General features: G+C 39.8%; 1 protein-coding gene across 1 annotated transcript; it reads left to right on the forward strand.

The window, feature by feature from the left end:
• Positions 1–6,824: 6,824 nt before the first annotated feature.
• On the forward strand, positions 6,825–14,461 carry TOMM20L (translocase of outer mitochondrial membrane 20 like). The gene is made up of 5 exons (XM_047863313.1): positions 6,825–7,061; positions 7,192–7,235; positions 8,365–8,446; positions 13,316–13,458; positions 14,380–14,461. Exons 1-5 carry the CDS (start codon positions 6,926–6,928, stop codon positions 14,431–14,433), a joined length of 459 nt encoding a protein of 152 aa, XP_047719269.1. The 5' UTR covers positions 6,825–6,925; the 3' UTR covers positions 14,434–14,461.
• Positions 14,462–14,479: the final 18 nt, after the last annotated feature.

Consider the following 14,479-nt stretch of genomic DNA (forward strand, 5'->3'; position numbering starts at 1 on the left):
AATCATTCTTGGATTACATGTTATGTGACTATCATTTCTTGTTAGAAGGTATATTCTTTCATCCTAAGTTGCTAGTTTAATATCCCACGATTCCTGACTTGCGGTTTTTTTTTTTCCCAACGTTTATTTATTTTTGGGACAGAGAGAGACAGAGCATGAACAGGGGAGGGGCAGAGAGAGAGGGAGACACAGAATCGGAAACAGGCTCCAGGCTCTGAGCCATCAGCCCAGAGCCCGACGCGGGGCTCGAACTCACAGACCGCGAGATCGTGACCTGGCTGAAGTCGGACACTTAACCGACTGTGCCACCCAGGCGCCCCATTCCTGACTTGCAGTTTTATCACACTTTCTCTGATTCACTGTCTTCAGCTTCCATGTATTTTCTTTATTGTCTCAAGATTCCCTCCCTCCTCGATGCTAGCTGCTAGCTTCATTTCCCTTTAGCGTTCTCTTGGGTCATATATATCCTCAAAGCATTTAACCTAACCTTGAGATACTGCTCAGTTATATCTTATCCGTACTAAGGTACTGACATAAGTAAGAGACAAGGGAATGGCTGGTATCTAAAAGAATGTGGTAGTATTAAGATGACTTTACATGCAGAAATCAGTGGTTCTTTTTTTTTTTTCATTAATTGGTTCAACAAATATCAATAAAGTGCTTTCAGTATAGGTACTGCTCTAGTGGAGCAGAATTTTAGAATAGATACAATTTGACAGTAACAGATTTCAAAAGACAACTATCTAGTTCTTTGAGATGATCAATAAAATTGACAAACCTCTAGCCAGACTGATTAGGAAACAGAAAAGACACAAATTACCAATATCAGGAATGAGAGAGATGACATCACTACCTATTGTACCTATACCTATTAAAGGAATAAAAAGGGAATTATCACAAACATCTTTATGCCAAATGAATTCAACAACTTAGATCCTATATTTGTGAAAGAAATGGAATTGAAGTTAAAAACCTTCCCACAGGGTGCCTGGGTGGCTCAGTCGTTAAGTATCTGACATGAGCTCAGGTCATGATCTCACAGGTCATGAGTTCCAGTCTCACACTGAGTGAGCTCAAGCCTCACTTCGTGTAAAACATGAGCCCCAGGTGAACCCTGCTTCTCTCTCTCTCCTTCTCTCTCTCTCTGACCCTCGTGGGATTCTCTCTTTCTCTCTCTCTGTCTCTCTGCCCCTTGCGCCTGCCCTCTCTCACTTGCGCCTGCCCTCTCTCTCTCAAAACAAATAAACAAAAAAACCTTCCCACAAAGAAAACTCTAGGTCCAGCTATCTTCACTTTTAAGGAAAGACATAATACTACCAAATGTGTAAGAAAGACATAATACTAATTCTACTTAAACTCCTCCAAAAATTGAAGAAGAGGGAATCTTCTAACCCACACAATGAGGCCAGTATGACTTTGACACCAAAACCAGACAAAGACATTGCAAGAAAAGAAAACTAAAGGCCAGTACCATTCATGAATACATATGCAAAAAGTCTAAAAATTTTAGCAAGTAAAATCCAACAACTTATTAAAAGGAAAACACAACATGGGTCAAGTGGAGTTTATCCCAAGAATGCAGGGTTGGTTTAATATTCAAAAATCAACATAATTCATCATATTAAACTGAAACAAAAAACCGTAAGATACAGAAAAAACATCTGACAAAATCCAACATGTATTCCTGAAAAAAACTCAGCAAACAGAAGAGAATTTCCTCAACCCAATGAAGGAAAAACCTACAGTTAATAACATACTTAATGAGGAAAGACTGAATTCTTTTCTCTAAGATTAGGAATAAAACAGGGATGTCCACTCTTCACTATTTCTATTCAACACTGTATTGAAGTTTCTAGCCAGAGCATTCAGGCAAAAGAAAAAACAAACAAACAAAAAAGATCATAGACATCTAAACTGGTGAGTTTAGCAAGATTGCAGTATTCAAGATCAATATACAAAAATCAATCATATTTTTATGTACTAGCAATAAAGAGAAATTAAAATTTTTAAAATTCCACTTACAATTGCATCAAAAATATGAAATATGTTGGGATAAATCTGACAAAGGACGGGAAAGACCTCTAACACTGAAAACTACAAAATATTGCTAAGGCCAAACAAAGAAAGTCTAAGTAAATAAGGAGATGCATCTTGCTCATAATCATAAAACTTAATGTTAAGATTTTCTTTGCTTCTCAAATTTAATACAATCACAATCAAAATCCCAGGGTTTTTTTTTTTTTTTGGTAGAAATTGACAAACTAATTATAAAATGTGTATGGAAATGCAAAGGACCCAAAATAGCCAAAACAACTCTTAATATTAAGTTGGAGGCTTAACAGTACCTGGTTTCAAGAATTATTATGAACCAAACAGCATTAAGAACAGCATTTTGAACACATAGAACAATGAAACAGAATAGAGTTCAGAAATAAGTCCCCATATATATGGACAACTGGTTTTTGATAAAGGCACGAGGACAATATAATGAAAAAAAGGATAGTCTTCTAAAGAAAATGGTGCTGGAACAACTGGAAGACCATATACACAACAACAACAAAAAATAACTTGGAACCGTACCTCACACCATATACAATAATTCCAAATGATCACAAAAGCTAAAACTATAAACTTTTTGGGGTTTTTTTTGAGAGAGGGAGAGAGAATCTTAAGAAGGCTCCATGCTCCAGTGTGGAGCCTGATGCAGGGCTGGATCCCATGACACTGGGGATCCATGACCTGAGCTGAATTTATGAGATGGATACTCAACTGACTGAGCCACCTAGGTGCCCCAAACTGTAAACGTTTAAAAGAAAATAGGAGAAGATCTTTGTCACCTTATGCCTAGTTGGGTTTGACAAAAGATTTCTTAGATACAATATCAAAAGCGTAATCCATAAATGGAACAAATTGATAAATGTACTTCATCAAAATGAAAAACCATGGCTCTTTAAAAGAGACTGTTAAAGGAATAAAGACAAGAAATAGCCTGGGAGAAAATATTTGCAAAGCATATATCAGATAAAGGACTTGTATAGTCCTTTATAGATAAAAAGTCCTTTATAGATAAAAAGATCTACACAAGGACTTGTATAGTCCTTGTATAGATAAAAAGGACTATACAAGTCCTTGTATAGATAAAAAACTCTCAAACTCAACAATTAAAAAAACAATGCAGGGGCACCTAGGTGGCCCAGTGAGTTGAGCGTCCAACTTTGACTCAGGTCATGATCTTGTGGTTAGTGAGTTCAAGCCCCACATTGGGTTCTGTGCTGACAGCTCAGAGCCTGGAGCCTGCTTCAGATTTTGTGTCTCCCTCTCTGCCCCTCCAATTTGTACTCTGTCTCTCTCTCAAAAATAAAATAAATTTAAACATTAAAAAATTAAAAAAACAAAAACAATGCAAGGGGTGCCTGGGTGGCTCAGTCAGTTAAGCATGTGACTTTGATTTTGGCTCAGGTCGTGATCTCATGGTTTAGGAGTTTGAGGCCCATGTCTGGTTCAGCACTGGCAGTGTGAAGCCTGCTTGGGATTCTCTCTCTCTCTCTCTCTCTCTCTCTCTCTCTGCCCCTCCCCTGCTTGTGCACTTTCTCTTTCTCTCAAAATAAATAAATAAAGTTTAAAAATGCAGTTAAAAGAAACAGACTAAAGATTTGAACATACACTTCATCAAAGAAGATATACGAATGGCCAATAAAGCACATATAAACGGTGTTCATACAGAAAATGAGATAACTCACAAACTAGAAAATATTTATAAAAGATGTATCTCACAAAGGACTGTTTTAGTACATTTGAGCTGCTATAACAAAAATGCCATAAATTTGGTGGCTTATAAATATTTATATCTCACAGATCTGGAGGTTGGGAAGTCCAGTAAAGGTGCCAGCATGGTTGGGGGGGCCTTTTGGGGCGAAGGAGGCTAGGTTGCTCTGTGGAGCCACTTTTATGAGGGCACTAATCTCAATCATGAGGGTTCCATCTCAGGATATAATCACCTCTACCAACCCCCACCTCCGAATACCATCATTAGAAACTAGAATTTTAACAACACGAATTTCAGGGGTCCACAACCATTCAGATCAAAGCAGACTATTATCCAAAATAAACAAAAAAAAACCCTCTTCCAATTCAACAATAAGAAAAACTGGATTTTATAATGGGCCAAAGACCTTAACAGACACTTCACCAAAGACGTACAGATGGCCAAAACAAACAAACAAACAAACAAACAAACAAGTACAGATGGCTAATAACCACATGAAAAGATGCTCCACATCATATGTTAACAGGGAAATGCAAATTAAAACAATTAGATATATCTACACTATTAGTATACAAAAGTCCAAAACACTGACAATAGCAAATGCTGGCAAGAATGTGAAACAACAGAAACTTTTCATTTGTTGCTGGTGGGAATGCAAAAATGGAACAGCCCCTTGGGAAGACAGTCTAGCTGCCTCTAACTCCTTATAAAAGTACACCTGTTACCATATAATCTGGCAATCATGCTCCTTAGTATATTTACTGACGGTGAAAACTAAGGAACTGAAAAATCTGCACACAGTTGTTGACAACAGCTTGATTCATAATTGCCAAAACTTGGAAGCAATCAAGATGCCCTTCAGCGGGTGAACGAAAAACCTTGGTATATCCAAACAGTGGGAATCATGTAGCACTAACAGAAGTCAGCTATCAAGCCATGAAAAGACATGAAGGAAGCGTAAATGCATATTACTAAGTGAAAGAAGTCAATCTGAAAAGGCTGCACATTGTATGATTCCAAGTATACGATATCCTGGAAAAGGTAAAAGTGCCGATACAGTAAAAAGATCAGTGGTTGCCACCAGCTGGGGAGTGGGGTGGAGGGATGGATAGGTGGAGCACAGAGGATTTTTAGGGCAGTGAAACTATTCTGCATATTACCATGATGATGGATACATATTACTATACATTTGTCAAAACACACATTGGTACATCAAGCGTGTACCCTAGTGTAAACTATAAACTGTGGGTGACAATGATGTGTAAATGTAGGTTTATCAGTTATAACAAATGGGGCAGTCTGGTGTGGTGCCACACTCTGGCGTGGTAGCACTCTAGAATGGTAAAATTAATAAGGCTGGCCAACCAAATGTGGGTGACGATATGAAGTAACTGAAAGTCTCATACGCTGTTGGTGGGAATGCAAAATGGTACAACCACTTTGGAAAAATGTTTGGCAGTTTCTTTAAAAAATTAAACATAGTCCTACCGTACGATCTAGCCATTTCACCTGTAGCTATCTACTTAAGAGAACAGGAAATATGTGCTCATATAAAGACTTATATACAAATATTTATAGCAGTAATAGCCAAACACTGGAAACAATCCAAATGTTCATCAATAGCTGACTGGTTATGAATGGTTAAACAAATTATAGTATATCCATAAAACGGAATACTACTTATCAATAAAAATGAAGTATTGGCAAAACAACATAGATGCATCTCAAAATAATTATGCTGAGTGAAAGAAGGCAGACAATAGAGTATTATATATTGTATGATTCCATTTATATAATGATCTAGATAATGCAAACTAATCCATAATGACAGAAAACAGGAGACGACGGGGGAAGTGGGAAACAAAGGGCAGAAGAAGAGATTAAAAAGGGAGCCGGAGCCCGAGGAAACTTTTGAGATGATAGATATTATTATCTTGATTTTGGTGAAGATTGAGAGCAGCCAGCCTGGAAAAAGATCATTTGGAGCTGAGCTAAACCCATCTCCAAGATTCTGAACCAAAAACCCTTCCCAGTTCACCAGTAACACTGGATGCTGATGTTGTCCTCTCTTCTGTTTGATTACAATCAGATTTTGACATCAGCCCAAGTTCCCAAATAGAAGACAGAGGAAGGAACACACCATACCCAACAAAATAATTATATGTGACTTACACCTGCTAACTCTTAAATTGTGAGGGCCTGGGCTGCTTCTGGCGACCGAGGGCAGTCATGCAGTGACGAACATACACTAATAATGTAAGCTGTAAACAGCACTTCAATAACCTAACAAGAAGGATACGTCATTTACTTCTTTAGGTCCTTTGGTTCTTTAGGTCCTTATGCCTTCCTTTTGGCTCAGTAGAAAAATCAAAGCTCTGTATTTGGGGTTAGTCTTACCTCCATTTTTTTCCTGCTGTGTTTGAATAAAACAAATATTAGAAGGAAACACATCTAGGCTAGTTAAGTATCATGGGTCTCTCAGAGCCGATTTTGCTTTGGGACCTTTGTCGTGCCCAGCCCAGAAAATTCACTCCCTCCCCACCTCCCCACCCCCCACCCCCCACCCCCCCCCTCCCCCCCCCGGGCTAATATTATTGCTTCCGAAGTCTTCTTTCCTCCCACTATTGAGCTAAGGTGGTCGGGGACGTGGGATGGCCGAGTTCTTTTTCGGGAACAAGGCAGACCAGGTTGGGGGCACGGGCTCAGGTGCTCAGCGGGCAGCGCTGCGCGCTAGGAGTTGACCGAAGTGAATCAACTTCAATTCGCATGTGAGGCAACAGGGGCCTGACGGAGGATCCAGTTCCAGCTACCCAGATTCCTGACACACTGTGATGTGCCTGAGTGGGTGCCGTCGGCACAGGGACGGGAGCGCGTTTGGGTAAGGGGTTCCGAATTTGGAGTGCGACAGACCTGTTTCCAACAGAGCTCGGCTACTCGCTGGCCGCGAGACCTCGCACGCTTGTCCTCTCGAGCCCCCGGTCTCCTCCTCGCTCGGCCCGCCGCGGCGCGAGGCGTCGACGCGCCGCTCCGCAAGCCTGCGGCCGCACGCCCAGGAAGCCCCGAGGCCGGGATGGGTGCCGCGCCGACGCCCCCTGGCGGCCGGCTCCCCGCCCTCGCCGGCCCGCGCCCAACGCTCGGCTCCTGGACGCCTGCGGCCGGATGCCCTGCGTCCGCACCGTCCTCTGCCTCCTGGCGGCTCTGGCTGCCTGTGGCGTCGTCGCCTTCCTCGGCTACTGTGTGTACTTCGACCGGAAGCGGCGTGGAGACCCCGCGTTCAGGCGCCGCCTGCGGGACAGTGAGTGCGACGGCTGCGGCGGTGGCGCGGCCGGGCGGGCGGCGAGCCGGCCCACGGGGTGAGGGCTTCGCGGGGCGCACGCGGGCGTCGGGATGGCTCCCGAGTGGCACGTGCCCGGTTGTGTTTGCAGAAAGAAGAGCCCAGCACCAGAAGGCAGAGGGACGGGGCGCCCAGGTGAAGTGCTTAGCGACGCCGAGGTGGAGTTATAGTGCGTAACCTCCCCGCCGTGCAGATTCTGGCTCGGCGTCAGGGTCCCAGTCTGGTCCATGAGCGGGCATTTCGGAGCGCCCTTCCGCCTGCCTGCCCGCGCCCGGCTTACATGGGGGCGTAGTTTTTATTTTATTTTATTTTATTTTTTAATTTTTTTTCAACGTTTTTTATTTATTTTTGGGACAGAGAGAAACAGAGCATGAACGGGGGAGGGGCAGAGAGAGAGGGAGACACAGCATCGGAAACAGGCTCCAGACTCCGAGCCATCAGCCCAGAGCCTGACGCGGGGCTCGAACTCACGGACCGCGAGATCGTGACCTGGCTGAAGTCGGACGCTTAACCGACTGCGCCACCCAGGCGCCCCGCGGGCGTAGTTTTTAATTGCTTACGAAAGAAAAGGAAGAGAAGAAGAACCATTTGGGGTTATGACAAAGCTCATCCCGCTCTAAAAAGAGAATTCTTGGGGACAGCAAACATAAAACATAAAAAGTCTCCAGATAGACCAGAGTGGAGCTGAAGTTGACTGGCAGTAGAGTTGATACTTTGGGTCAAGGATTGTCCACTGTACCTACCTTTAAAGACCAGCCCTGGGCTTGGTACCAGTGATGACGCCATCCTGCGATGCTGGTTACCTTCATGAACCAGGCTGACGCAAACCATAGCATGCCTCTGAACACCACCACCCACTGCCCCGCCAACCGCTCCTCGTGCCCATTGCCAAATCTACAAGCACTGTTAATACCCTAGGCAAGAAAACAAATTGGCAACATGCGAAGCTATGTTTGCTGTAGTTAATTACACTAGGATTTCCGCTATGTGTAGGTAGAAGCTAGGTCAAATATAGATGAAAGTTATTACAAGCATCTCAACTTAATTTCGATATGCCATGTATTTTTTTAATCACCTAAAATTGTTAACTCCATTTTGAGTTGTTTTAAATATTAAAAAGAACAACTATGTTTATCATACTTTGGATTTAGAGACTGGGTGCAAGATACAGTTTTTTTTAAAAAATAAAAATTAAATAATTTTGATCAGTAACCCTATACCTTACATTCATTACTCATGGCTAAATATTTCGTGAATCTTTTAGTTATGGGATCCAGCAAAGAATGAAAAATTGCAAGAACTTTTTCTGCAAGAGGTACAAATGGGAGAACTTTGGTTATCCAGAGGTGAGAATGTAGACATTTTTTTGTAAGCGGTTACTTTTGATAATATAGGTTCAAAAAATATTTGATTGGTATTTGTATGTCAAAAAACTTAACTAGCTAGCTGTGTTAACTAACTTGCTTTTTAGTTAAAGAGAAACTGCCCCAGCATTTTTGCTTGATTCCACTGTTCATCCCTACCATATTATACTGAGCATTCAGGTTGATGGTGCAGTCTAGGAAATGGACAGATGGAGAAGCAAAGCCAAATACAGTTAACACATCATTTATCATCAGGTAAAATTCTAAGTAAATGAACTTTCCAAATTACTAAATGTTGTATGAATTAAAATTTTTAAAAGTTTGAACTGTTTTATAAAAATTTTCCTGCATTTTGAAGAGTATTCTTAATAAAATAATTACTATTTTTTTAAGTTCATTTATTTGAAAGAGTGAGGGAGGGACAGAAAGAGAGGGAGACAGAGAATCCCAAGCCGACTCTGTGCTGTCAGCACAGAGCCGGACTTGGGGCTTGATCTCATAAATCCTGAGATCATGACCTGTGCCAAAATCAAGAGTTGGATGCTTAACCAACTAAGCCATTCAGGCACCCCAATAATTATTTAAAAAAATTTTTTTTAAACGTTTATTCATTTTTGAGAGATGGAGAGAGACAGAGCTTGAGTGGGGAGGGGCAGGGAGAGAGGGCAACACAGAATCCAAAGCGGGCCCCAGGCTCTGAGCTGTCGGCACAAAGCCTGATGCGGGGCTCAGACCCACGGACCATGAGATCGTGACCTGAGCTGAAGTCAGATGCCCAACTGAGGCACCCAGATGCCCTAATAATTACTTATTGTTGATGATAAATCATTGTAAATGACCATTTTTGTATGTTTAATATGGTGATGTATGTAGGGGCTACCTTGGACTTAATGGCCATGGACTGTATTTTGAATTATAATTTATCCCAACCTATTTCCACATAGATTTAAGAAGACTTCACAATATTGTCAGGTAAAATGATGGTAGATGATGTAAGTATTTTATAAATATTGTGTATAGTAATCATGTCTTTGTTCTGGTGCTAAGCCCTGGGAAGGAAAGTAATTTGCTTTTAGGCTTCTTATGTAAGGGATGAATGATGTTGCTGGATAAATGAGCATTACACCCATTTATGTATCCTTCTTTCAAGTTTTGCAGATTTCCTCTCATCATAGTGCCTGTACCTATTTTGGCTCTTTTGATTGTCTTTTTTGAAAAAATTTTGTTTTTTACCTGCATTTAAGAGGTAGCATCCTCCAGAATTTATGAAAACAAAGTCAGGATCCTGGACAACAAGTAGCAATACTCATGATTTTTACTTTAATTCAGTGGCTTAAAACCATGATAAAGGTTTTGAGAAATGAAAAAAATATTCAGAGTTATTGCATATTAATCATTATAATTTTAAATTTTAATATTCAATATTAGTTTTTTCTTTTAGGAAGTTTTATAAGTGGGCTAAAAATATCTTAAATATTAATGACAAAATTAATAGTTAGAACTGACTTAAATGATATAAACAGAAGTAGTTTTTTTTATTCATTGATTTTTGAGAGAGAGAAAGTGTGAGCAGGTGAGGGACAGAGAGAGAATCCCAAGCAGGCTCCACACTGTCAACATGGAGCCTGATGTGGGGCTTGAACCCACGAACCGTGAGATCATCATTATCTGAGCCAGAGTCAGACACTTAACTGACTGAGCCACCCAGCTGCCCCTAAACAGGAATGGTTTTATACAAGGAAGTAAAGCATAAGTTTTAAGGACCTTCATTTGCACAGGGCTTTTTGAATATTCTGGGAGGAACCCTACCAATTTTGTATTCATAATTTTATCATCTTTTTATTTCCTTTTTTTCTTTTTCATATTCTTTGTCTTGGGGCGCCTGGGTGGCTTAGCTGGTTAAGTGTCCGACTTTGGCTCAAGTCATGATCTCGTGGTCCGTGAGTTTAAGCCCCGCGTCGGGCTCTGTGCTGACGGCCCAGAGCCTGGAGCCTATTTCAGATTCCGTGTCTCCCTCTCTCTCTGACCCTCTCTGACCGTTCATGCTCTGTCTCTCTCTGTCTCAAAAATAAATAAACGTTAAAAAAAATAAAATTTTATATTCTTTGTCTTAAAAGGGCCCCCAGGGGTGCCTAGCTCGTTCATTCAGTAGAGCATGTGACTCTTGATCTCCGGGTCATGAGTTTGGACCCCACATTGGGGGTAGAGATTACTTAAAAAAATAAAATCTTTTAAAAGAAAAGCCCCCCCCCCAAATATATAAACTAGGGGCCTCACAAAATATGGATTAATTCCTAGATGTGGATACTGCTTGGACATAGGGGGAAATTAAAATAGAATCTTTGTGTTTTAACATTTTTTGAATTGGGATAGTGTAAATATGGAGAGAAAAGTAGGAATTATAAATTAAAAACAGTTACTTTATGACACATCTTTATTCACTTTATGTTTAAGAGTCTTCATGTCATAGAGGTGAATATGTTACAAATATTGAGATGATTAAAACAAAGATTGCAAACTTATGTTTTAAAAGTTTTACCTCTTAAGGATAACATATTTCTGTTAAATCCCTAAATTGGTTAGTTATTTAAGGGTTATGTATGTCCCTATTTTACTTCTAATGGAGTTCTCATTTTGGTTGCTTACTTAAAATCCCACCAAACCCCAAACCAATTAAATGAAAATTTCTGGGGTGGGACTCAGGCATCAATATTTTTAAAATGTCTCTAGGTTATTATAATACACTGAGGACCAGCATTCTAATATGATTTTTCACCTAGTTTTCTGTAATCTTTTCCATTTTCTCCACTTTCTTCTGTCACCACCCCCAATTTTCGTTCCTTCGCTGTCAGGTAGTATAGTCCTCATCATGATTGTGTCCACATAGGACCACAGAGCCAATAATTTTGATTGAAATTTCTGATTAGCTGATTTGATTGAATTTATTGGTTGGTTGACTTAGTTGACCAAATTGATTTTGTGTCACATTAGCTCTATCAATTTGAGAGGAGGCACTATTATATCTTTTTCCTTAAAAGGTTCAATACGATCAAAGTATTTTGACTTAATGTGTCATGTCTATAAAGCTGTGATTTTATTAATTTAAAAATAAACCTTTCAGTGAAATACTAGTGCAGTATTCCATCTAAAAAATACCTTCTTTAAATGCCTACAAAGTTACTTAAAACCCAGCAATGAAAGTTTCTTAGGTTGAAAACGTAAAATTAGGTGTCTAGACACAAGACCTTTAACTCTTAAAACTTATGTAATATAGGCAAGGTTTGCTTTGTGAGTCTGAGTTAGGTCATGTTCTTCTGATGGTTTTTCAGTTTAAACTTCATACAAATCTGGGAACATTGTTTTCTGTCATGCACTTTTATCTTCAGATGACCAAGTATTTCAACCAACAAATGGAAAATCATGAAACACCTGAGAGGCAAGCACACTGTGTTCTCAAGGTTCAGAAAATTAGGTTCTATTACTAATTATGGCATTAAATAGTTCTGAAACTTTAAATCATTTCACTGATCTTTGCCTCAGTTTCTTAGAATGAAGTAGTGAGACTAAGTGTTTCCATGTTTTCACTCAAACAAATTCTGATTGGGGCGCCTGGGTGGCTTAGTTGGTTAAGCATCCGACTCTTGATTTTAGCTCAGGTCATGATCCCACGATTCATGAGTTTGAGCCCCGCATCAGGCTTGGCGCTACTCAGAGCCTGCTTAGGATTCTCTCTCTCCCTCCCCCACTCTCTCTCAAACATTAACAAAAAATTCTATGATTAACTAACTTCCACATTACACAACTTTTCATTCTTACTTTACAGCCAGTCATCCTAAAACTCATTTTAAAACTACTTAGAAGTCAAAGTTCATAAATCTCTTTTCTTCTCCTATATATGTAATTCATGTTACCCTAAACCCTGTTTTAAACTCATTGATAATAGGATTTGTTTTTGAATTCTTATTTAGCCAGAACATCAGGTGTTTCATTTATATTTCATCAGTCACACATGTAGAGTTAAAGATAACCTACCTTCTATCAGTAACAGTGGACCACAACATTTAAAAAATACTCAACACCCCTTTCTCGCAAACCCACGTTGCAGAACATGCAAAGTAAGAATGCACTTTTTTTTAAACATTATGTTTGAGAGTGAGTGTGAACGGGGCAGAGGCAGAGAGGGGGACAGAGAATCCAACGTGGCTGTGCACTGTCAGCACAGGGCCTGACAGGGCTCCAACTCGCGAACCATAAGATCATGACTTCAGCCAAAGTCAGCCGCTTAACTGAGCCACCCAGACACTCCCAAGAGTGCACTTTTGAATAGTAATTTGGATCATAAGACTATTCATCTTGCAGCTTGATCACAGTGAATCAAAATTTTTTAAATGTTTATTTTTTTTGAGAGAGACAGAGCGTGAGCAGGGGAGGGAGAGAGGAGACACAAAATCCGAAGCAGACTCGTCTCTGAACTGTCAGCATAGAGCCTGACGCAGGGCTCAAACCCACAAACTGTGAGATCATGACCTGAATCAAAGTCAATGCTTAAGCGACTGAGCCACCCAGGCCCCTCTGATCACAGTGAATCTAATTGACAGCTCAGCATTTGTCCCATTTATAGTCTTTACTCTTTTTGTTTATTTTGAGAGAGCATGAACCAGGGAGAATCAGAAAGAGTGGGAGAAGGGGGGAGAAAGAAAGGGAAAGAGAATCCCAAGCAGGCTTGTTTATATAGTCTGTAGTTTGATATGCTTTTTTCATTTTAATACTTGGTGTTTTCTTGGTAATTTGTGGAAGGTATATTTTGAAGAACGTTAAAATTTTGCTTTAAACCTTATCAATCTGTTTTAGGAGACCATCGATTGGGGGTTGAACATCTCAGCAATGCCCTTTTAGTGTGTGGACAACCAGAGGAACTTCTGAAGGTTTTCAAACACACACTCCCTCCTAAGGTATTTGAGATGCTGTTGCACAAAATTCCCCTTATTTGCCAGGTGAGCACGTACTTAATTGTCTTTGCTAAATTAACCATGTTAGGCTTGATTACATAAAAATAGCAGTTTGTGTGTGGATGGCCCAGGGTTTTAAATGAGTAAAATCTCTGAATTTTTGGTTGCTTTCTTGCCTTATGAGGGAAACAAGCATATTCTTTCATGTTTCTTTAACTATAATGAATTGTTTATTTTGCTGAGTCTCCTAGATGTTTCAACATTAAAGATAGCATTAATATTTTGTTTTTGTACTTTCAAAGACACAATTAGTGACTGCAATGTCAACAGAAGCCTGTAAAATAAATGGTATTGTTAGTTATATGATGTGATAGCTTCAAAATTAGATATAATACAGAAAACCTTAGTTTATCAAAGCAGAATACTTCTGGCTTCAAATAATATGACAAAACAGAAACCACTTTGATAATGTAAACATATAGGCTAATTATAATTAGTACTCTCTTAAGTGCAAGTTTAGATTGGTATCAAATGAAATCCATTCATAAGTCCATTTATTAGTAGGTATTAGTCTATGTACATTTTCCAAACTGCTTGGTATACTTATGCATCAACTAGAATTTTCCTGCAGATGTTTGGATTTGTTTTAGGATTCCTTTAGCTCTAAGACACTACTATAACTTCGGTTCACTTTTTATTGCATTGATCACATGACATAGCTGAGAATACACTGTATATTGTTAGACTCTCAGCTTTTGGACAAAACACAAAACACAGTCTTCACCAGAGCATAATAGTCAACTCTTAAACATTCCCAAAGTAATCTCAGATGGGATGTTTCCTGAAGATATATGAAAATATGGCTAGAATAAGAATGTGTAATACCCATCCTGATGCAAGAAGGGAGGCAAGAAAAGGATTGTGCATTGAAATTATTAGCAAGTAACTATTTTATGTATTTACCAGCAATTTGAGACAGACATGAATGAACAGGAATACTTGGAGGATGATCGTGATTGAAAAACATTTCAACGTATCCACAGTCCAGTCAGAATACTATGGTACT

This window comes from Prionailurus viverrinus, chromosome B3 (assembly GCF_022837055.1).
Source record: "Prionailurus viverrinus isolate Anna chromosome B3, UM_Priviv_1.0, whole genome shotgun sequence".
NCBI lineage: Eukaryota > Metazoa > Chordata > Mammalia > Carnivora > Felidae > Prionailurus > Prionailurus viverrinus.